This window comes from Monosiga brevicollis, genomic scaffold (assembly GCF_000002865.3).
Source record: "Monosiga brevicollis MX1 MONBRscaffold_3 genomic scaffold, whole genome shotgun sequence".
Taxonomy (NCBI): Eukaryota; class Choanoflagellata; order Craspedida; family Salpingoecidae; genus Monosiga; species Monosiga brevicollis.
Window position 1 is genome coordinate 771,184 of NW_001865040.1, and position 21,276 is coordinate 792,459.

General features: G+C 54.7%; 7 protein-coding genes across 7 annotated transcripts; 3 read left to right on the forward strand and 4 right to left on the reverse strand.

The window, feature by feature from the left end:
* Window positions 1-277: 277 nt before the first annotated feature.
* Window positions 278-2,995, forward strand: MONBRDRAFT_14476 (uncharacterized protein; the record flags this gene model as incomplete). The annotated part of the gene is made up of 9 exons (XM_001742961.1): window positions 278-371; window positions 499-599; window positions 727-777; window positions 951-1,041; window positions 1,209-1,302; window positions 1,447-1,513; window positions 1,605-2,162; window positions 2,232-2,563; window positions 2,740-2,995. Coding segments are annotated over 9 exons (1,644 nt in total), but the record flags the coding sequence as incomplete, so codon positions are not given.
* Window positions 2,996-4,042: 1,047 nt separating this feature from the next.
* On the reverse strand, window positions 4,043-4,867 carry cycA (cyclin A; the record flags this gene model as incomplete). Its single annotated transcript, XM_001743283.1, has 2 exons — window positions 4,043-4,234; window positions 4,352-4,867. 2 exons carry the CDS (start codon window positions 4,865-4,867, stop codon window positions 4,043-4,045), a joined length of 708 nt encoding a protein of 235 aa, XP_001743335.1.
* Window positions 4,868-6,614: 1,747 nt separating this feature from the next.
* Window positions 6,615-7,946, forward strand: MONBRDRAFT_22822 (uncharacterized protein; the record flags this gene model as incomplete). Its single annotated transcript, XM_001742962.1, has 5 exons — window positions 6,615-6,771; window positions 6,876-6,946; window positions 7,066-7,341; window positions 7,452-7,621; window positions 7,850-7,946. The coding sequence occupies 5 exons, from the start codon at window positions 6,615-6,617 to the stop codon at window positions 7,944-7,946; spliced, it is 771 nt and encodes a 256-aa protein (XP_001743014.1).
* Window positions 7,947-8,213: 267 nt separating this feature from the next.
* MONBRDRAFT_5697 (uncharacterized protein) lies at window positions 8,214-9,246 on the reverse strand (the record flags this gene model as incomplete). The annotated part of the gene is made up of 3 exons (XM_001743284.1): window positions 8,214-8,604; window positions 8,666-8,855; window positions 9,024-9,246. The coding sequence occupies 3 exons, from the start codon at window positions 9,244-9,246 to the stop codon at window positions 8,214-8,216; spliced, it is 804 nt and encodes a 267-aa protein (XP_001743336.1).
* Window positions 9,247-10,496: 1,250 nt separating this feature from the next.
* MONBRDRAFT_2142 (uncharacterized protein) lies at window positions 10,497-15,167 on the reverse strand (the record flags this gene model as incomplete). The annotated part of the gene is made up of 5 exons (XM_001743285.1): window positions 10,497-10,628; window positions 14,292-14,508; window positions 14,629-14,726; window positions 14,830-14,916; window positions 15,000-15,167. Coding segments are annotated over 5 exons (702 nt in total), but the record flags the coding sequence as incomplete, so codon positions are not given.
* A 1,108-nt stretch (window positions 15,168-16,275) lies between these two features.
* On the forward strand, window positions 16,276-19,038 carry MONBRDRAFT_35853 (uncharacterized protein; the record flags this gene model as incomplete). Its single annotated transcript, XM_001742963.1, has 7 exons — window positions 16,276-16,908; window positions 17,016-17,326; window positions 17,564-17,653; window positions 17,770-17,981; window positions 18,277-18,584; window positions 18,691-18,771; window positions 18,937-19,038. The coding sequence occupies 7 exons, from the start codon at window positions 16,276-16,278 to the stop codon at window positions 19,036-19,038; spliced, it is 1,737 nt and encodes a 578-aa protein (XP_001743015.1).
* A 353-nt stretch (window positions 19,039-19,391) lies between these two features.
* MONBRDRAFT_22827 (uncharacterized protein) lies at window positions 19,392-21,020 on the reverse strand (the record flags this gene model as incomplete). Its single annotated transcript, XM_001743286.1, has 1 exon — window positions 19,392-21,020. A coding segment is annotated over one exon (1,629 nt), but the record flags the coding sequence as incomplete, so codon positions are not given.
* Window positions 21,021-21,276: the final 256 nt, after the last annotated feature.

A 21,276-nucleotide genomic window follows, 5' to 3' on the forward strand; every position in this document is an offset into this window, starting at 1 on the left:
TTTGGTCCAATTGCTTTAAAGCCTGCAAAGATCCATCGGACGCGCCGCCATGGACGTCACCGACGATGTGGCCTTTGGTGTGCAGGACGTTGGCCGCCTCATCGACAATCTCAAAAGCGCAGAACTAGACGTACGTCACCATGTGTCCACCCTGCATATCAAATCCACTTGTGCCGCCTGGCTCGGTCTGGGCTCGCTGCTTGATTGGCTCCGCTGCCCGCTTTCTTCTCACCGCGCCCCTCCGCCTTGTGTTTGCATCTGTTCCAACGTTCAATAACAGACCCGCTTGGCATCGATCCGCGCTCTCCCCTTTATCGCCAAAACCATCGGCCCCGTGCGCACTCGTGATGAGCTTGTACCCTATCTGCTCGGTCCGTGCCCGTGTCACCTGGCTGTTTGCAACTAGGCGGAAGCCTACCCTGCTTACTTTTGATACCCTGCTGCCTGGTCGTGCGGCACTCCCACCAACTCACCCCCCGCCTTGCCCCACTCCTGCAGAAACCATTGATGATGAAGACGAAGCAATTGCGCAGCTGGCCCTCGAAGCCGGGGCCCTCACCGAGTTTGTTGGTGATGTCGAGTGTGTTGAATCTCTCCTAGTACGTAGATATCCTCCCCTGCTTTTTTTTGCTTGGTCCTGGCATTGCTTGCTACCTCTCAAACCATGGCCGCCAAAGTATCGATCGCTCCTCACGTTATGCGGCTGCAACACTTGATGGCTGATAGCCCCTGTTCGAGGAGCTGGCCTCTTCAGAAGAAGCCGTCATTCGCGAACGCGTACGTCCATGTTGATCCTGTCATTTTGACACATACATACCCGCGTCAACCTCACCCAAACACTCTACACAACATGCTCGTGTGTCCACCAACAAGTCGTCTCGTTGCTGAAAACCTCTTGCCGCCTTGACCCAAATGTCGTTTACTCTCTTGGATGCCTGGGCTTGACGCAGGCGGCAACGGGCTTGAACAAGATTGCTGGCCTTCTGACCTCGAATGCGCTCTACGTCAGCTATATTCCTCTGGTTGACCGCTTGACCACCGGTACGTAGACAGACTATCGACGGCCATCGCTCCTCGTATAGCCGGCCCGCTCCCCGCCTGCAACAAAGCAACACATTACATACTCAATCCACCGCTCATGCTTCTTCGCCCCCCTTTTTTTGAACTCGGTCACTTGCTTTGCGGAATATCGCGGGACCTTGATGTAGCACATTGGCCCGCGCAGCGTACCACGGCTTGCGCTCTTTATCCTACCCTTTATACAGCAGTCACAGATGAAGGCTTCAAGCAAAACGTCATTATGTACGATATCGAGACGGCTTCTCTCTCCCTCTCTCTCTCTCTCTCCGCTCTTTCTGGCTCCAGGCGCGCGCGAGTTGATGCAAGCCAATATCGCCCACCTCGTACCCACTCATTTCGCCTCATTGTGCGATCACAAACGAACAGGGCCTATGCTGACCTGTGCCGCGACAACACACCCATGGTCCGCCGGGCCGCCGCGACCTACCTCAAGGTTCGATCAGCTCCCATTTCGCCTCGTCCTGCTCAAGCCCTACAAATATTGCCTGATGCTTCAACTCATAGCACACGTCGGCTCTATGCAGGAAATGCTCAAATGTTGCTCGGCAGCCACGGCACTCGAGCAGCTGCGCCCCCTCTTCTCACAGTTTATGGAGGATGCGCAAGATTCGGTCCGCTTGTTGGCTGTTGGGCTTCTGCCCGAGTTGGCCCGCTCCCTCCCAGCCAGCCAGCACGCTACGATCATTGTACAAAGCTGTGTAAAGTCATTCAAGGATGACTCGTGGCGAGTTCGTTACATGTTGGCCGATGTGATCACTGAGCTGCAGAGCGTCCTGTCCTCTGAGCTCTCAGACCAACACCTCCTGCCCGCGTTTGTCAACCTTCTGAACGACTCGGAGCCCGAAGTTCGCACGTGTGCCGCCCGTCAGGTGCACGCGTTCAGCTTGCATCTGGGAACCACCAACCGTGTCAACAACGTGCTCAAGCACATTCTGCCTTCGGTGGAGCGCCTTGTCTCTGATGAGTCCGACTACTGCCGTGCGGCCATTGCTACCGTTATCATGGGACTGTCCAGCATCGTCGGCAAGGATTATACAATTGAGCTGCTGTTGCCCCAGTTCCTTGCCTTGCTGAAGGACTCGGTACGCACTCGCTGAGCCCTCTCAGTCACCAATCGCCCTCGGCATCTGCGCACGTTGATCCACACATAGCATGCGGCGGTGCGCTCATATGTGTGTGTGTGTGTGTGTGTGTATGTGTGCCGTGTTGCTTACCTCAATCATTGGTCTTCGGTAGTTTACGCTGTGCGTCGGGCCGCCATCGACTGCCTTTGCAAGCTGACCAAGGAGTTTGGTTCACAGTGGTGTAGCAAGGCCATCATGGGCCCCCTTAAGGAGCTGGCACAGGATTCGCACTTTAGCCATCGTTTAACTTCCCTTTTTGCGTGCGCTGACCTCTCGGGTGTGTGCGAGCCTGTGGTGTGCAAGGAAAAGATTCTACCCATGGTCTTGCCCCTGGCTGCCGACAAAATCCCCAACATTCGGTTAGTATTCACGCCCGATGATTTGCACTGACAACGTCGCACAATCGTCATGCGCGGACAGCCTGTCGCTGCTGATTTCTTCCTCTACCTCTTCCTCTATTTTTTTGTTTTTTTTTCCTTGTCCTTTTTTTTCTTTTCCCTGCTCCTCATCATTTGTTTATGAACCCCCGATTTAGTATTAATGTGGCAAAGACTCTTGAGACGCTGTTGACTTCAATGGGCAGCGATGCCAGTACGGTCGACGCCGCCATGCGCCCTACTTTGGAAAAGCTTGTGGCCGATCAGGATGTAGATGTGCGCTACTTTGCAGATCGGGCGCTGCAATGTGAGTTTGCACCCTCTGATGTATATTGCAACTCTTTTCGTGTTTCGTGTCTCGTGACACAGGCGCATCGCGGACTCACGCTTTGCGGACTTTCTCATCCACGTTAACTCTTCCCTGCTTTGGCTCGACAGCCATGGACTCGACAGCGTAAAAAGCCCGTGTCATCCACAAGGGGTCGGGTGCTGTTGTCAAACGCAGGAACCCACTTGCTTTATCGCTTGGTGCTGCCTTTTGGAGCAGAGTGTGACATAGCCCGGCCCTGCCACCCATACTTGTTTTGAGGTGGTATTGTGGCCTCTCTCGCATCAGGGATTCTCTGACCACCTCGCCCTGATTTCTCTCTATTTTCCTCTGCAACTTGACCTGTTATCATTTCTTGTTTTTCTTGTAGCTCGGTATTGGTTTTTTTTGCATCATGATGACGTGAAGACCTGCTCGTTGGATTTGTTTTCATTTGTGATTTCTTGTCTGTGGTTGTATTTTGATGTTCAACCGGCCAGAAAAGCCCGAAAGTGATTTTAGAGTGTGCTCTGCCTTGCTTCCAAAGTACCACATCAAACCCGAATGCAAGTGAAACTCTCTTTCTCAATTACAAATGGGTGGGGTGAAGGTGAAGATGTGGGACCCTCATCTCGACTGATGGGTCGCACAACACATCGTGGGTGGGTTGCCAAAACGGTAGAGGGAACACTGGCAACCTATGCAAATTTACGAGCCAATCACCTCCCTGATCAAAAAGGGCATAACGATAGGCGAACACAAAACTTTCTGTCGGAGGGGGCGAAAGGGCTGCAAGACTCGAACAGGAGGAATAAAGGACAGCATTTCGAAACGCGCGTTGCAAACGCGGCGCACATTCGAGTTGTGAGAATAACACACACAAAAGAAGAGTCCTGTCCCGCTGCCACAAGACGATATCAAAAGCGCGGAGCGCCTTTGAACAGAAGGTAAGGCGCTTGCGCCGAGTGAGGCCAGGGAAAAGGGGGAAATAAGGATACTCAGGGACAGGACACAACTCGAATGATGCAGCAGCTCTAACAAAACAATAGAGAAAATAAAAGCTCAAGCAGCAGAACACAATTGAACATGCAGAGGGACTGATGGCTTGGTGAAGGGCCAGGCCAATATCCCACAAGATTCCCAGTCAAGGGCTATCATGTGAAGAGAATAGGGGCATGGCGCGTGGGCGGCACCTCGGCTACGCGATTGAAGCGGGCTGTTGAGTATTTCTCCTTGATAGCTTCGTGCTGCAAGTTAGGGTACACAGAAAAGATCTCATGCAACGTGTTGACAGCGGCCTGTAGCTCCTCGGGGCCCTGGCGGATCACCGAAACCAAGGCCGGTGGCTATGTAGGAGGATGCAGAGCAAGGTTCGAGTTGCGGTGTGAGACGATACTCGAGGCAGCCAGAGGACTTGGTCGTGAATGCTTTCAGTATTGGAGTCGAGGGGGAGTGAAACATACCAAAGGATGCAACTCAAAGGTATGTAGAGCAATAACAATCGCTGCAGCAGCCGTGGTGGAGGGGCGCTGCCCCAGTGAGCGGCGGCCGTCGTAGGCCGAAAGTTCACACAAATACTGTGCCAACCACTTGGTGTCATCATGATGTGGAATGGCGTTGAGAAAGTAGTATAGAAAGGTGAGGGGGGTGCAGGAGCCCATATCAAAGCGCAGCACTTTCAGAATGACGTGCTCCATCTTCATGACCTGGGGTCGACTGTATGTCTTGTCCGTGATGTATACAAAGTCGTCGATGGTGGGTGGATATATCTCCTCGTACTTGCAGGCCAGAAGCATGCATGTCACGCCGACGAGCTGCAGTTTGCTGCGTTGGACGGCCATTTCTGAGAGGAAGCGATCCACGTAGCCCACTGTTACGAAAAAGGTTTGTAGAGTCAACTTGTACTCCTCCGTCACCTCAATGAGCCAATCAATAAGGATCGAGCGCATGGTGTGGTTGATGTCACGCTGCTTGCGCATGTAATCGGCGCGTGGCAAGAGTTTATGCTGTTGTCGTTCAAGCATACAAGTAGGAGGACGTAAGTTTGCGTCGCCAGGGACAACAAGTGTCAGGTAGAAAGAGCCGAGCGCACCTCAAGAGAGAAGAGATACTCAACAACGTCATCGAGGTATTCTTCAACTTGCAGGTTGGAGAGAATGCGTGCAAAGGCAGGGGGGTGGTGACGACCCATGTTGGCTAAACTTTCACCTATCCGAGTGGGAAAGAAAGAAAGGCATTTAGAGAATTGGCTCCCCATAAAGAGAAAGCACGGCAGCGAAGACCCCATCCCTTTTCCGACGCCACATTACAACGAGGCTGGCAGATGCCCGAAGGAACATGACAGAATTACGAACCAGCGACAGGCACAACCGCAGCCCTGGCGGGCTCAAAGGCGTTCTCTGCGGGCAGGAGTGAAAAATCTTTGCAGGCTAGCTTCTCTGAAAAAGCCGCATCGGTGGCCAAAGATGGGTCATTCTCCGCTGCAGAGAGCGATGGGGCACTAGTCAGCGCAGCAGCACAATTTGCCCCCTAAAAGGCCATGCAAATCAAAGGCAGAATAAGGGTGCGTGAACGAGCGTAGCTCTAGCTCAGGCTGCTAACATCAGCACAAAATACAGACCAAATCACCTCTGCCTGCGTCAAGCCAAGGGCAGAGCGAGGACTGACCATGTGACTATGACCTGCAGCGGCGACACCGTTGCTCAACTGACGAAGCGGTGCGCCATGACGGCGCTTTGATTGACTGTTTGGTACGGGAAGGGCAGGGTCGTCATGATGTTGGCGCTTCGAGGCAGCAGATCGAGCCGGCCGCTCGGCAGCCACCGTATCATCGCTGTCTTGATAGACTGCTAGACGTTCACCAAAGATCGGATCCATTTTGAAGGGGTAGCTGAACAAAGGGGCAAATGACAATCGGTGCAACGCACACGCGCTCGGTCTCGAGACAAAAGGGACGTAACGGCTCTGTCCTTGGGAGGGCAACGGCAAGGATATGCTGGTGGCTGTCAGGTCACGGCAATCCAGCGTGAGGCCAGCAGATGCTGGACACGGCTGTACTGGCGAACGAATACGCGACTGTGGCCACTCGTGACCGATCAAGGACCGACTAGCGAAGAGCTGCTGGGGAATACGCCACTGTTGTTGGGCTGCCGTTTCCTTTCAGAAAATGTGGGCGCTCACAGCAAGGACCAGAGCTGACCGTGAAGCCAGACGCAACCACACAACCTGGAGCAAAGCCCAGGCAGAGGCACCAGACCCTTGGGCACTCGACTCGAGTGAAGCCGTCTGTTGAGTCGAGGGGCTTCGTCGTGTGGGGGAGGGAAGGGGTGACCGGTCGAGTCCAGCTCCAGCAGCAGTTGAATGCTCGAGGAAACACACTGACTCTCTCAAGCTCTGTCTCTCTCTCTCTCTGCTAAAGCTCTCTCTCTCTCAAGCTCTCTCTCTCTCAAGCTCTCTCAAGCTCTCTCTCTCTCTCTTGTAACGATGTCTGTTTTGCTGTTACCGTTACGTCCTTAGTGCCTTTGTGCTTTGCGCTCTGTAGAGAACCGTTGCAGTTGATGGATTTTTTTGGCTTTTGGGCCAGTTGAATAGCCGTTGATGCTATTTTTCCCTGTCAAACTATTGATTTATTTGATACAAAAAGTTGTCTGACAAAGGAGATGAATATGGTGACTGATTTCGTCGTTTGCAAAAGCGTTGTCATCATTTGCATTTGGTAACGGCAACATGTCGAGCTCCACGAACCCGAACGGCGCTGCGCGAGAAGACGGCCGGGCCCCCAATCAGCTGCGGGAGCTGAGTTGTGACTTTGCTGTCAACTCGGCGGCTGATGGATCAGCTCGCTTTCGTTTGGGCCAGACCTGTGTTGAAGTCTCCGTTTTCGGTACGTGAAAGCCCCAAAACGCTGCGTGAGCTGTATCACCACACGGGGGCCTCGTGTGTATGCTGCGTCTGTGTACATTGCCTCCTCACATCCGTGCTCTACAGGCTTTCGCGGAGTCCCCGTCCGCAGCGAGCTCCCAGATCGCAGTGCGATCGAAGTATCGTTTCGAGGCGTGGTACGCTCCAATCGTTCAGAACCTCACCTGTTGTCATTGGTAGAAATGTTGTCAGCTCGCCGCCGCCTATGGATGCACATAAACCCCTCACGATCCTTTCGTGTGCCTATGCTTGACAGGGCGGTCAGCGCAAAGTGACAGACGCGGCGGCTGAAAACTTTTTGCGCGAGTGCGTGGACTGTGCCCTGCAGGTCCACGAGCAACCCCGGTCGCAGTGCGCCGTTGCCGCCCACGTGGTCCAGGATGATGGGGGTGTCTTGGCCGCCCTTGCTTCTGCCACTTGCCTTGCCCTCCTGGATGCCGGGCTTCCAATGACCAACGTCTTTGTTGGTGTCTCATCTGCCTTTGACGCCAAGGGAGGTTTTCTCCTTGACCCGTCAGCCACAGAGGCCCAGGTACTTTTACCCCACTCGCGCCTGCAGGTGGTGAAGGAACCGTGTATCCACGACGCTTCACGGAATTTCGTCGCTCTGCTTACTCACCTTGCCACCGCCTCGTGGTCTAGGCCTCGGCAAACGCCACCGTGGTGTTGTCGTGTGGTGCTGAAGGCGGTCGAGTCCTGGCCTGTGAGCAACATGGCCCCTTGACCCCCACTCAACTGGATTACGTCCTGCAGAGCAGTCAGGCCACGGCGGCCGCATTTGCAGCCTTCGTGCGCAAGTCCTTTGAACGAAGGTTTGTGTGCTTGCTCCGGCTGCCTATCCAACTTGAACAAGCCACTGTTCTGGACGGGGCCTTGCTTGCTACCTCGCCACTCTGATCGCGTGCCCGCCCCCGCCCCCGCCCCGCGCAGACTCTCCAAAGCCCTCAAGCTGCTAGCTTAAGCGGGATTGAGTATCATGCGTTTTACTTCTGTGCTTACCGACTGCGTCGGACCCCTCATTTGATCACTTGCTGTTGCAGCAAATCCCCACTTGGGTTTTGCCCAATCGTTCACATCTACCCGGACCCCTCGTCCCCATTCGCTCTGCCCGTGCGGCGTACACTAGAGCCAGACTAGGTAGCCAGCCTGCTTTCAATTGAGTCTTTTGATCGTCTGCACAGCAGAGGAATTCTAGTCGAAAACGGGGACAAAATGACAAGGGACAACGGCACGCATTGCAGGCACACGGCCATGAGCCCGCCAGCAAAAAGAAAATGTAATATTGAGCTTCACCTCAGTGACACGAGTACAGAGTCACACGACATCGAGAACTGCAGGAAGTTGGGGACGTAATCGTTGGACGGTGTGAACATGGTGACGATGTCACGGGCCGAGGTGAGGAGCTCAAAAATCTAAACTGAGAATGGGCTCTTCCGCTTCTGCTGGGGTTGATGTTGGCTTGGCCGCTGGGGCAACCGCCATCTGCGAATGCTTTCGAGCTTGGCGCGCGTGTTCACGCTCAAGGGCCCGTGTGGCTTGCTCGGCCTGTCGCGCCACCATTGCACGCACACCAGTTTCAAATCGCGCAATCCTTTGCAGGTTCTCAGCAAACATATCATTGGCCATCTGTACGAGGCAAGCAATGTATGCCTCATCGACCAGTCGCTGTCCATCGTATGCCACCGGGCTCTCCAACTTGAGGGTGGTGCGGACGGCCACCATAAACTTTTTGCCCAACACCAGACCAGAGTTGCTAATGCACGGCGCACACATGCACAAGGAAGCCATCCATAAGCTGTGAAACGAAAAAAATATGCAATGTCCAAGTGCACACACTGCACACCCGCCAAGCGTACCGCAGCCCGCAATCAAGGGCAGTTTTGAGAAAATCGCGAGCTCGCTCCAGGGTGCGGCATTGGACATGAAGCACAAATGGCTCAAACTTGAACATGACAGGACCCTGTGAATCCCTAATTCGCTCGTCTTGATATGCCGCAGCTGCGGCTTCTACCGTCACGACATCGTGCGAAGCCAAGAGCCATGTCCCTGCCAGGTCCCGAACCAAGCCACGAGGGAAAGCCAAAGGAGAGAAACGGAGAGAAATGAAAAAGCAACAGAAGTGCATTGAGAGAGAGAAGAAAAGAGGAGGCAGTTGGTGGCATCAATGCTTGCCATAGACCCAGGCTTGGCTTTGATGCAGGACCATGCACATACCGGTGCGCTTGCGAGCATCCTGCTGCTCGCAAAAGAGCGCGATGCGGCCGGAGCAAGAGGACGTCGTGACATAGTCATCAAGCTCATTGATAAAGTTCAAAAGTGCCTCGATCGGTGCATCCAGAGCACCTTTCTTGCTGTTGTCAAGACACAGCTGCAGTTGCTCCAACACCCGGGCCTTGCTAACGTCAAACTCGCGGTCCACCTGCTCGCCCCCCCGCATCCTGCCGATGACCGGATCGAATCGACAAAAAAGAGAGAGAGACAGAGAGGGAGAGACTGAGAGAGAGACTGAGAGAGAGACAGAGAGAGACAGAGAGAGCAACACCAACACACACGTGTCCTTATGATACGGTACGACAACAGGTGCCACATTTACAACAAAATTCAATTATGCTTCCTAGTTACGATATGCATAAACCCGTTTTATTGCTGCAACAACCACACGCGCTGAGGCAAGACTACTAAGTCTTTTGCTCCTCCTTTGCCACTCCCATAAGTACCGCCGACGTTAAAGTGCGGGCGCCTGGAGTAACGCCAGGTTGAGCACCTTGGTAGTCAAGTATTTAGGCTCCCAGGCAGTTGAGAACGCAATTGCTCGTTACAAATAAGACTAACATTCCGCTACTCCTCTAGCGATGCTCGCGCCAGACCTGAAGTAATTCTTATTGCTGTTTTTTTTTTTTTTTTTTTTTTTGTTTGGGGGGGGGGAAGGTGTTTATGGGACTTGCATCTACATCTCTACATCTGGCTGTATTTTCAATGTTGTTTCAGCCACAGAGGAAGCGAATGCCAGCTGCGTGGAGCTGGCAGCAACGTTCGAGCCCAACGCTGGCGTTTTTACATGAAATCCCGCCTTTCGCCTTCGCAAATCATTTAACAATCATTAAAACATCAAACCCCCTCGAGAGCATCCCCTGTTCAAGAGCGACCCTGCCGAATTAGAAGTTTAGAAGTAGTGAGATCCCACTACTTTTAGATTTGGCTACAAAGGCCAGGAATGTATTGCCTTGAGCTGAGGCAGCTCAGATGATGGAGTCAAGAGCCAAGCTTCAGTTAGAGTCCTTGCTGCCATGCCAACTTCAGAATCATGGCGAAGCTATCTACAGATTTCATAGACTCGATTGGACCGGGCCGTATATACACACACGCACACGCACACACACACTTGCGCACATGCACATGGATCAAATTTGCATATGGTGTGCTCAACTAATCGTCGATTACTATATAGTCAGTTGTAACCGCCCGTGCGGCAGTTGGGCTCGCTCGGACGCTCAAACCGTCGGGCGAAGATTCCACTGTTGCTCGTACCGAGGCTCGTAAAGAGGTTCGCGCAGGGCTGGTGGTTGTTTCGGTGTTATATCCAAGTGTGCGAGGTTGGCGATGGCGACGACTGGGGAGGGAGCGTAAGCTACGGGTACCGATGCGTATTGGCGAGATAGGCGGCAACATGCCCTCGTCCAACGACAGATCGTCGTCGTCGTCGTCGTCGTCGTCGTCGTCGTCGCCTTGATCATCACTCTCTCCCTCAGATTTGATCTCCTCATCCTCGACCACAAAGTCGTCCTGGCGATAGCCGTGGCGCGTACGTGGCCCTTGCGTCTGCCGGCATTGCTGGCGCTCCGCCTCGCAGGTTGCACACTTCCAAGAACCTCGGCCCTTGATAACGCAAGCCGAATGTGCCTGCATCGTGCAAAAGCGACATTGCAGGAGATCACCCTCTGTTTCGCCACAGACGGCACACCCAAGCTCACTGCCCGAGGGAGCCACCGTGCTGTCAATGACCTCGGATGTGGTTTCGGGGGCTTCCGCCAACAGTGTTGGGAGCGGCTCTTCGCGTAGCAGCGTGTCCTCTCGACCACAAACAAACTGAAGCACGTCGCTCGGTGCCTTGCACAGCGGGCAGGACCGGGCCGCGCTTAGCCACTGCCGCAGGCAGCCAGAGCAAAAGTGGCTGTGGGCACAACCCTTGGGCCGACCGCGCACATCAGTGTCCAGACGCAGCGACTCAAGGCAGATGGCACAAGCTTTGAGCCGTCGCTCGCAAAACTCGAGCACAATTCTCGGCCCACCAGCAGCTGAGGCTGTCGCCGCACTAGCTGTGACTGCTGCTGCCTGATTCGATGACGAAACGCGGGCGGGTCCGGCCCCTTGCTCGGGTTTGGTAAAGAAATACGAACTTTGCGTGGGCGTCGCAGTCCGGGGCTGGGGCGTGGTCTTTGCCGCGGCCACGGTGGTGTCGGAAGCGCAGGCTGCTCGCTTGGGTAATGGCGACCCATCACCACTGGGCCTCCGATGCCCAAGGTTTTGAACTTGTGCCACGGATGTTGTTTGAGACATGCTTCTTCTTTCGCCCAGGCCGCTCCCGGGCGACGACTCCCCGCCTTTGGAAGCGAAATGAATCTGAGCCCGTAACGGCTCGTTTTCCACTTGTTGTGGGCCTTTTAGACATTGTTGAAGATACGATAATGTCCGTAGTGTATATTCACGGTGCGTGCGGACCTGTTTGTGCAGTCTGACATTATTACCCTGACACCTCGAAAGAAACTCTTTCGCGTCTCCACAAAAAAAATTGGAGATAAGGCTGTGCGCGTTTTTTTTTTTTTTTTCCTCAACCTCCGCCCCGGCTTGGCCAGAGGAGAGTTGGCGCACGCTCCTCTTCTTACGTGCATCTTTCCACTTGGTCGGCAGCTGTCTCATTGGGCTGGCAGACTACACACCCTGCTTGTCCTGGGTTTGAAGTCCTGATCACCACAACGCCGAGGGATTCCATCTGAAAGTATACAAGCAGACGGATCGGCTGCGAATGGTGCTTCGGCGATTTGGGAGCAATATGCATCTATAACAGTCATGGCCCCCGCTAATGCCGACCTCGAGCTGTCACAGAACCAAGACTTGGGAGCTCCGTTACTGGACAAGGATGAATCAAGCCAAGCCGACCCTGATGCGTCTGGACCCGACTATGAAACAGCATCGCTTTTTTCAAAGATTGATGCGCGGAATCCGCTACTCCTGATAGCTCTGATCGCCTTTTGCATCAATTGCCAACCGTCCGAGCCCTATTTGGCTGCCTACCTCGATGATGTCAAGAATCTGACCGAGCATCAGCAAGACGCTTACGTCTGGCCCGCTGATACGTATGCCACGTTTGCGTTCTTCTTACCCTTGGGGCTGTTGGCTGAGTTTGCGGGCTACTACAATGCCCTGGGCCTGGGCTTGCTCTGCCGACAAGGTACCCGTATGCTGCTTCTCTTTGGCCGCGGCCTTTTGCCCGCCGTGCTCAGTCAAATCACATATGCTGCCTCATCCGTCCTCAACACCGCGCTCTTTACCATCCTCTATACGGTCCTACCCACGGAGCACTTTGCTCGTGCCACGGGCTGGGCGCGGGGTTGTTACCATGGCGGCAATGTGGTGGGTGCTCTCGTGGCTCAGGCACTTGTTTCATACGCCCATTGGCACGGGCGACGCATGGACCGACTTTTTGTCCTCTCCTGGGTCATGACCACGTTGGGCTGCAGCGTTTATTTATATGGACGCTGGCGGTGCTCCGCCCTTGGACGACGTCCCGACAAGGTCGCAGCCAGCTCTGCTTCCCCAATTGTAGGAGCACACCGTAGCTCTGGTTTTGGCGTGCTGGTGCGGCGCCTCTGGCGAGACTATCAGGACCCTCACATGGCTTTTTGGAGTGTCATCTTCACGTTTGGCTATGCTGCCATCTTTGTCTTTGGCAACTACTACCAAACCTTGCTGACATACCACTACACTCATGTGCCTTATGGGCTGATTGAAGCCGTGCTGGAGATTGGATCCGTGGCCGGTACCACGTTGGCAGCGACCAGCCGATGTACCCGGGCTGTCTATGTACGGCCACAAGCCTTGGCCTGGCTCGCCACCTTGGTAGCAGCGGGTGCAACTTTTGCAGCCGCCTTCTGGCACGCGAAGCAGGGTGTTTTTATTGCTCTTGTTGTGGCACAGTCTTTGGCGGCCCGGTTTTTGTTGGCGGCTGCCGCGACGCAAAGTGCGGCCCACCAGCGCTCTGAGCAATTTGCAGCCGCCACCACCGTCAATTCTTTCATTGGGCTGGCCTTGGCCAGTGTCGTCATTGCGTGTATCTCAACTCGTCCAAATGCACCCACAGGTGATTACCTGGCGGCAGCTGCCACTCTTACCGTTGCTGGAACAGCACTGGCCTCGTTGGTTTACCGGGTTGTGCAGTGGCAGTGGCAACGTGCGGCGCAGCGCGCCTCGATAATCAATGAATGAACGGTGCCACAGTTGTAGTTTTGCGTTTGACCCCAGCCATTGTCGTTCCGCAGCTTGACCTGCGGTGTTTCGGTACCATGATACTAACAACTTGTAAAGTAATTGATGGCTGACGGTCTTTGTTGTAGTGTGGCCCTCAGAACGATGACAGAGCAAGCACATTGAACACACTTCGGTGCCTTTGCTTTCAATTTCAAATGCAAGGGAGAAAAAGAGCAGCGTGGATGAAAAAAAAACCGGGCACATCCACCTTGAGGGCTGCCTCTTCTCACAATCAAGAAATAGAAACAAAGAAACGAGGGGTTTCGGAAAGAAGGAAAGGAGAGGACTGAAGTCCGCGACAACTGTAAAAATGAAAACCACACACATACACACATACACATACATACACACCAAAAAAAAAAAAAGACGAGACGGGCAACAGAAGAAGACAAGATCGCCGAGGCAAGCCTCGGGATGGGCTCGGCGACGCAAACAAGGACGACACACAAGACAAGGTCACAGGGTCGACATCATCGACAAACAGCGAGCGGGCACAGGTTGAACAGACACAAAAGAGAACGACAAAAACAAGGTCGGTGGGAAGGAGTGTAATGGTACATGAAACACGAACCATAAAACGTCGAGACCAAGAGAAACTGTGGGAGGTAGACCATTCGACCTGTCGGCGCCTGATGACACCTCCAGCAGCCTCCCTTGTCTCTGCTTAGATAAGACCAGCCTGTCCAAACGCCAGTAGCGAAAAGGGGAAGGCGCGGCATTACTCGTCATCTTCGTCCATTTCCTCGTCCTCGTCCTCGTCCTCATCGTCTTCTTCAGAATAGCAGACGTCCGAATCCATATCACTTTCATCATAATAGTCCTCATCCTCAGGGCCTTCATCAACGCAAGTGTCCCTGCGTCGCAGCAAACCCATGAGCTAGCGAGCACGAGAAGCTGGTGCGTGGGGTGGTTGGCGGGCGCGAGTCTCAGCGGGACTAACACAGCAGAGGCTGAGACAGCCTTGGAGGCCAGGTATTCTTCCTGGGTCATGGGAATGCTCAGTCCTTCATCGGCTGCTTGCTGTTGGCTCTGCTTCACCTGATCGCGGACGCGCAACTCGTACTGCTTGGACTTGCCGGCCTGCCAATCCCGGAAGGCCACTGAAGCATCGACGTTGGCCGGGGAAGAAATGTTGGGCTCATTAAGAATGGAAAGCACGGACAGGATGATGGTGCTGCAGCGCGCACAAATGGGAGATGAGGTTCGAGGCGCACCAGAACGGAGGCAAGCGTGTACATGCATGCGGAGATGGCAAGAGGGTGGCAGGCCAATGGTGGACGCTCAAGCAACAGACCGCACGGTTTGAGTTGGATTCCAGCGCTCCTCGGGGCGCTCGCCCGACATCTCATCTTCGCCAGGAGGGTGCAGAATGGAAATGCAAATCTTGCCATCCTAAAAGGCGGTCATGTGAGCGGGGTGTGGGCGAGATTCGGGCACTGCAAGTGGGCGCCAGGTTTTTGGTACCACGACACAGCCAGGAGGCGAAGGGACGTACGGCATAAATGTTGGGATGAAACAGTGGTGTTGTCATTTGCATGGCCGGGGGCTCAAAAGGGTAGCTGGGGGGGAATTTGAGCACGGCCTATGGATGCGGGAAAACAGGCGGGGGGAGGTGAGCGCGGGATACGCCTGACAGAGGAGAGCGGAGAAGCCTTGGGCTCAAACCTTGAAGTAACCGCCCGTGTAAATGCTGTCTGGGGGGCCAAAGAAGCCGACGTTCCAGGTGAAGAGGTCCGTGTCATCAACAGTCACCATAACTCCATCCAAGGGGTCCTTGGTGAAGGACTTTAGCTCTTGCTGCAGTTTCTTGACGGCCGCCATGTTTGCTGTGGAGCAGAAACAAGGGGTATGTGTGGGAACGTTGGGATGCCAAGTCAAATCAGGGCTTGCAGGAATACTTGCTCGAGCGACCTGTGGACGTATCCAATGTCAATCCAAGCGTCAGTACGCCAACATCTCGGGAACAACTGGCCAATGCTCGGGACTGCGCGGACCAGAAAAACACCCAAAAAGGAGGCCTTGTCTCACAACGACGATGATGGGTTTTTGCCAGGGTGGACAAGGTTGGCGGAGTTACGTACCAATTGTTTGGATGTGTCGTCACAGGTGAGACCAGGAAACGACCAGCAGCACGTCCACCACCCACGAACACCCTTCGTCCAATGTCGGCTATCCAATCAACCACCAACACGACCGAACACAAACGCGCGCAGGCCACAGGGCGGCACAAGAAGAGAAACGGGCGAGAAGAGAAACAGGGGAGCAGAAAAAAAAACCAGGCAGAGAGGAAGAGGAAGAGAGACAGAATTGAATTGGTTTGGTCGGTTTGAGAGAGAAAAGAGCAAAGACACAAAGGAAACGCACAACTACAGAGACAGAGAGAGAGAGAGTCAACGATGACGAGAGCAAGAGAGAAAGAGAGAGAAGAGAGAGAGAAATGAATGGGTTTGTTTGAGAAAGAGAAAGAAGAGAGGGAGGTGATTGAGTGTGATAAAAGTAAGCGAGGAGTTGTAAAGATAACAAGGGGAAAGAAGCAGCAGCAGCTGATGATGACAGCGTCATGTACATCCATGTAGTAAAGGGTAACGCACCACACACACAAACCGACGCATTACCGTTTGATACCATATACACGAACACAGTGACAATACTTTTGGTGTTCAAAGAGTGTGATAATCATTAGACTATCGCTTAGGCAAGTGGTGAGTTATGAAAAAAAAGGAGAGAGAGCGAGAGGGAGAGAGAGAGAGAGACTGGACTGCTTTTGGCCCCGAATAGCATTTGTTCAAGGCCACATCGGCACGGGACGTGGAGCGTTTCAGAGTTGATCCACTGCCAGTTTGCACCCACGCTCATAGCTCTGCCCATTATTGAGGCACGATCGAGTGAACCTTCATTTGCCCGTGGTCTGTCCACCAAGCGGCGGCCAGGTGCCGTCAACATGGCCCCAAGCGCTCGTGACCAGCTTCGTCGCTGGACGGCACTGCAGCTGGTCAAGCTCTCTGGTGAAGATGAGGACGATGTGGACTATCTCACTGACACGGCCGAGTACGTGAACGTCCTGCTTGAAGGTGTAGAACTGTCGACAGTGTTTCCTCATGCGCTGCCCCTGAGTGTTAGATACTTGCTTGCCACCAAGGATGCGGAGGAAGTTCGGGCCTACGTTACTGACTTTGCACCCGAAGCCTCGGGCAGCCAAATCAGCAGCTTTGTCAACACTTTTCAGGCCAAAAAGACCAAGCTTCAGCAGCCCACTGTCTCCACCGCGCCTGCACCAACCGCCACGTCCACTGTCGTGCCCGCTTCGGCGCCTGCCCCTGCGCCCGCAGCCGCTGCTAGCCCCATTACACTACCGCCACCGGGCCTCACGTCGGCCAGCAAAACTAGCAAAATTAGCACCACCAGCAAAGCCAGCAAAGTCAGCACAGCTAGCACAGCTAACAAGAGAAGAGAGCAACTTCCTGTGGACAAGCCTGTCGGTGACACGCTGGCCGTGCAAGCCTCTCTTCCACCGCTGTACAATCCCAAACGTTCAACAGCGACCAAGGATGCCAACCCGGGCGCTGGAGCCAAGGTCAGCCGGGCGTTTTATGTAGCACCATCCCTCTATGCCCAAGAACATGGTAGCTCCGCACCTCTCATCACAGTGCTGCCTTGGTGATGCACTGTCCGTCCTGCTAGACAAACGCTGGCGTTCGGCGTCCGCGCCCCAAATTTGTGTCCTTTATGAATCGGGATGGAGACTCGCTTGTGAATGACCTCCTGCCTGGTCGCCGCTTCTGTGAATGCCTGGCCAGTCGTCACCAGCTCATTAACAATTGCCTTCGCTGCGGACGAATTGTCTGCGAACAAGAAGGCATTGGACCCTGCATGCATTGTGGCGCCTGCGTTGTCACTCGCGAGCAGCAAGAGCTCCTGGCGCGAGACAGCAAGCAGGCACGCAAATTCTTGGAGAAGCTCATGCGTGAAGCCGATGTCCCTGCCACAGTGTCGTATGAGGTCTTTCGCCGCTCTGCCCTTCCCGGCGAGATCATGACTGACCCCGAAGCTCTGGCCCTTGCCCAATCCCGGCGGTAGGTCCGCAATCCCATCGTGTCTAAACTCACTTCCGAAAAGCCATTGTGGCTTGCTTGTTCCCGCGCCAGACGCCGTCTTTTTGCTACCTCTACGATCCTCACCAACGCTGGGGTCTGGTGCTGACCGTTGACCGTTGACCTCCAAACCAACAGTGATCAATTGCTAGACTACGATCGCAATATGGCCCAACGTACACGTGTCATTGATGATCAAGCCGACTACTTCAACACGGATGGCAACAAGTACGTTTATGGTGTTGCCTTATCAAGCAGCAAAAGGGCGCTCTCTTTTACACAGAGCGCGAATTCTCTCGCTCTCGCTCTCTCTCTCTCTCATTCTTTCTCTCTTTCTTTCGTAGGTGGCAATCGCGACAAGAGCGCGATGCTGCACGCCAACGCGAGGCGGAGATGCGTGACGAGCGACGCGCTGCTCGCCGTGAAAATCGCATTACTATTGATTTTGCTGGTCGCCAGGTTCGACAGGCCGATGTGGAGGAAGTTGATATCTATGCTGAGGCTCATCGCGAGGAAGAGGAGCGTCGCGAACGTGCCCTGCACAAGACGCACCGAGGTCCTACCATTGGCGAACTCTTTGACGATGCACCGACCGCTGAGGAAGCTTCTGAAACTGGTACGCGTCTGTGGCCTCGCTTTGTGTGTGCTGCCCACACCCCGGCCGAGGGCTGATAACACACTTGTTTATTGGCTCGCAGGGCGACTGGACCAAAACCCAATGTTAGACGCAACGGCGCCTCGTCCACAATTCCAAATCGAAACCACATTTGCACATAGTGCGGCGGACGAGACTGAAGCCTCAAGCCAGCCTACGAGCAAAAGCACGGGGCAGCAGCGCCTGCGATTGCAAGACCGCGAGCTGCAGGAAATGGCGGACGGTGGCTTTTGCATGAGCATGCACCAGCCATGGGCCAGCTTGCTGGTTTATGGCATCAAAATGCACGAAGGTCGCGTGTGGACCGGCCCGCACCGCGGGCGCCTGTGGATTGCCGCTGCAAGCAAGCAACCTGATCCCGAGGAGATTCAGCAGCTTGAAGACTTTTACCGCGAGCGCTTTGCCGGGCGCAATGTGCCGTTCCCCAAGGAGTACCCGACTGCCTGCCTGTTGGGCTTTGTTGACGTGGAAGACATTCTTCCCCAGGACGAATATCGCCAAAAGGTATGCCGGCACATGTTGACCGACGTTGTACCGCCTAGCCTCATACATTGCAATGACGACTTCGAGATGCCTCCTCACCGCCGCTGGCCACATGACTGCATTGCAGTTCCCAGACGGCGATTCGCATATGCCTTACGTGTTTGTCTGCAAGAACCCCCATGAGCTGATTGTACGCTACCCGGTCAAGGTATGACCTGCACAATGATTTCAAGCTGTGCCTGACCTTCTTTATGCACTTGTGGGCGTTGGCCAATGTCTTTCGGGCATGCTCCGCGCCGCAGCCATGCTCCCCTCTGTTCAACTCTTCTCCTTGGTGTTGAATGCTTTCTATCTGACTGGGGTATTGATCTAGGGCCAACATAAAATTTGGAAGCTAGACAAGACCATGCATGACTCTGCTCGTCAATGCATTCAACCAGTGGACATGAGCTGGCTGGAGGAGGAACCAATCTAAGAACAGCACCAAGCATCGCGAGCTGCCGAAAAGTATTCAATTGACAAACTTGCTCATCCGTTTCCTCTTGGAGCTTTTGTGGGGCCTCCAGCAAGAGTTTTGTGCGCCTGTTTGCTCATTTGTACGCTCAAGGGAGGGCCAAAAGAAAAAGTGCACGGGACAAGGGGCGCAGGCAGCTATAGGAGAACCCAATCCGAAGATGGTGCAGTAGTTTCAGGTGGTTGCAAGATGGCAGAGCTGCGCTGGAAAAGTTCAGCGCACGCTCGACGCGATGGCCCACTGGCTGCTTCGCAGGAACGATCGTGAAGAACGCGTGAAACTTGACGTAGCATAACGTTCCAGGCTTGGGTCACCTGCTGCTGTCGTGTAGGTGCGTGCGGCACCTTGAGACACGGGAGCAGCAGCGGCTGCGAGCGAAAGAGGTCCTGCACCAACTGTTGAACGGCGGCGCTTTCGGCGTCGAACTCCAGGGCTGGCATGGACTCGGATGAATTTTGATTGATGGACGTCAGGCTTCGATGCCAGTCGTCTTCGAGCACGCTGAGGCAACTGGCGGTGTCGGCAGCCAGGGACTGCAAGCGATCAAAAGCCATAAGCTCGATGCCAACTTGGCGCAGCTGGGTCACGGCAAAGCGCAAGGCGCGCTCGTCATTGGTGGCCTGTATCACCGTCAAAACGTGGTCGGGTAAAACCTCTGCCAGTTGGGCGCGGGCCGCACGAAAAGCTCCAATACGCTCTTGGTAGAGGCGTGCATGCGCGTTGATGAGGTTGCGGGTGACGCGTTGTTCGACGGGGCGCATGTCAGGTCCCTGTCGTTTAAGTAGGCCCGTCAGTTGAAGGGTACACTTTTGCAGAGCCTCAAAGCCCTCAGTGAGGTCGACCTGACTCTTGGCCACCAGATTGACCCGATCACGGGAACCCACTTGGGCTAGGTCCGCCTCGGCATTTAGCAAAAGAGCGTGCAGGCTGGCGGAAAGCACAGGGGTGGCCGCCACCTGGACGTCCTGTCCAGAGATTGAGCAGACGAGGATGTGATAGCGGGCAAAGTCTTGGCGTAGTTGGCGGGCCAGCTGAAAAAGCCTCTTGTTGTAGAGCTGGCACACCCGGTGGAAGGGTTCGCTCGCACTGTTCGGCTCGAGTCCGCCCGGACCTTGGTCCCGAGCTGCAGAGCCGGACATACTGGATTGTACGCCCGCTTGGGAGGGGGTGGGTGAAGAGTGACTCTTTTGACGCTGGCGAGCAGCCAGGTCCAGGCGCCGATCCAAGCCACAGGCATCTTCCAGGGCCGTCAAGCACGCGTCGCAGCCTGGCAGTATGACACTCTGTGCTGGCTGCTCCAGGTCTGGGTGGTACACCTGCACCTTGGCGTCGCTATCCCCTAGGTTTTGACGATAGACTTGGATGGTATTGAAAATACACTTGGCACACAGGGCTCGCCCACAGAGGCGGCAGAACTGACGCGGGCGAAGTAGGGCTTGAAAGGGCGCATTACAAGCGTGGCACGCAGGCGCCGTAGCGGCTTGTGGAAGCACGTTGCAGCGTGACCAGCGGCTCGTTGCGGGCGTGGCAAGACCCAATGTATGCGAGAGCGAGCTGGCCAAGGAGGGCTTGGGCAAGCCTCGGGCCAGCCGGACGGCCTGCAGCCGAAGATCGCTGTGGGTGTGATTGCGAAAAACCCGGCGTCGGGCCAAAAATTCGGTCGACTTGTTGCGCTGCACACCCGGCTCTTGATGAAGATGGGGTTGGGCCGCACAACAATCGAGGCAAAGGAATGAGGTACCACCGCCATAAGCAGTGCAGCAGCGCGAGCAAAACTCCGCCTGGCAGGCCTGGCAGCGGCGACGCCGACGGGCGAGGAGGGGCAGGGGCTGGCCACAAGCCGGCCGAGTACAGATCCGATCCGTGGCGAGTCGTTGAGCCTCTCGAAGAGCTGGAACCTGCTCCTCCTCGAGCATCAGCCAATCTTGATCACCGCCCTCCATGGCCCCATGTGCCTTTCAAGAGTCAGCCCGCAGAGAGCCGACGAGAGAATGGCAGAGACGCGATCAAGCTACATGTGCGTGTGTGTGTGTGTGTGTGTGTGTGTGTGTGTGTGTGCTTGTATGCGTGTGCCAAAACACACAAGAGAAAAAAAAAAGAAAAACAGTTGTGGTGAACAAAAAGAGCCATAGGAGTCAAGGAATAAGGTTACCAGTGGCAGGGTTCGAACCTACGCGGGCAATGCCCACCAGAACTTAA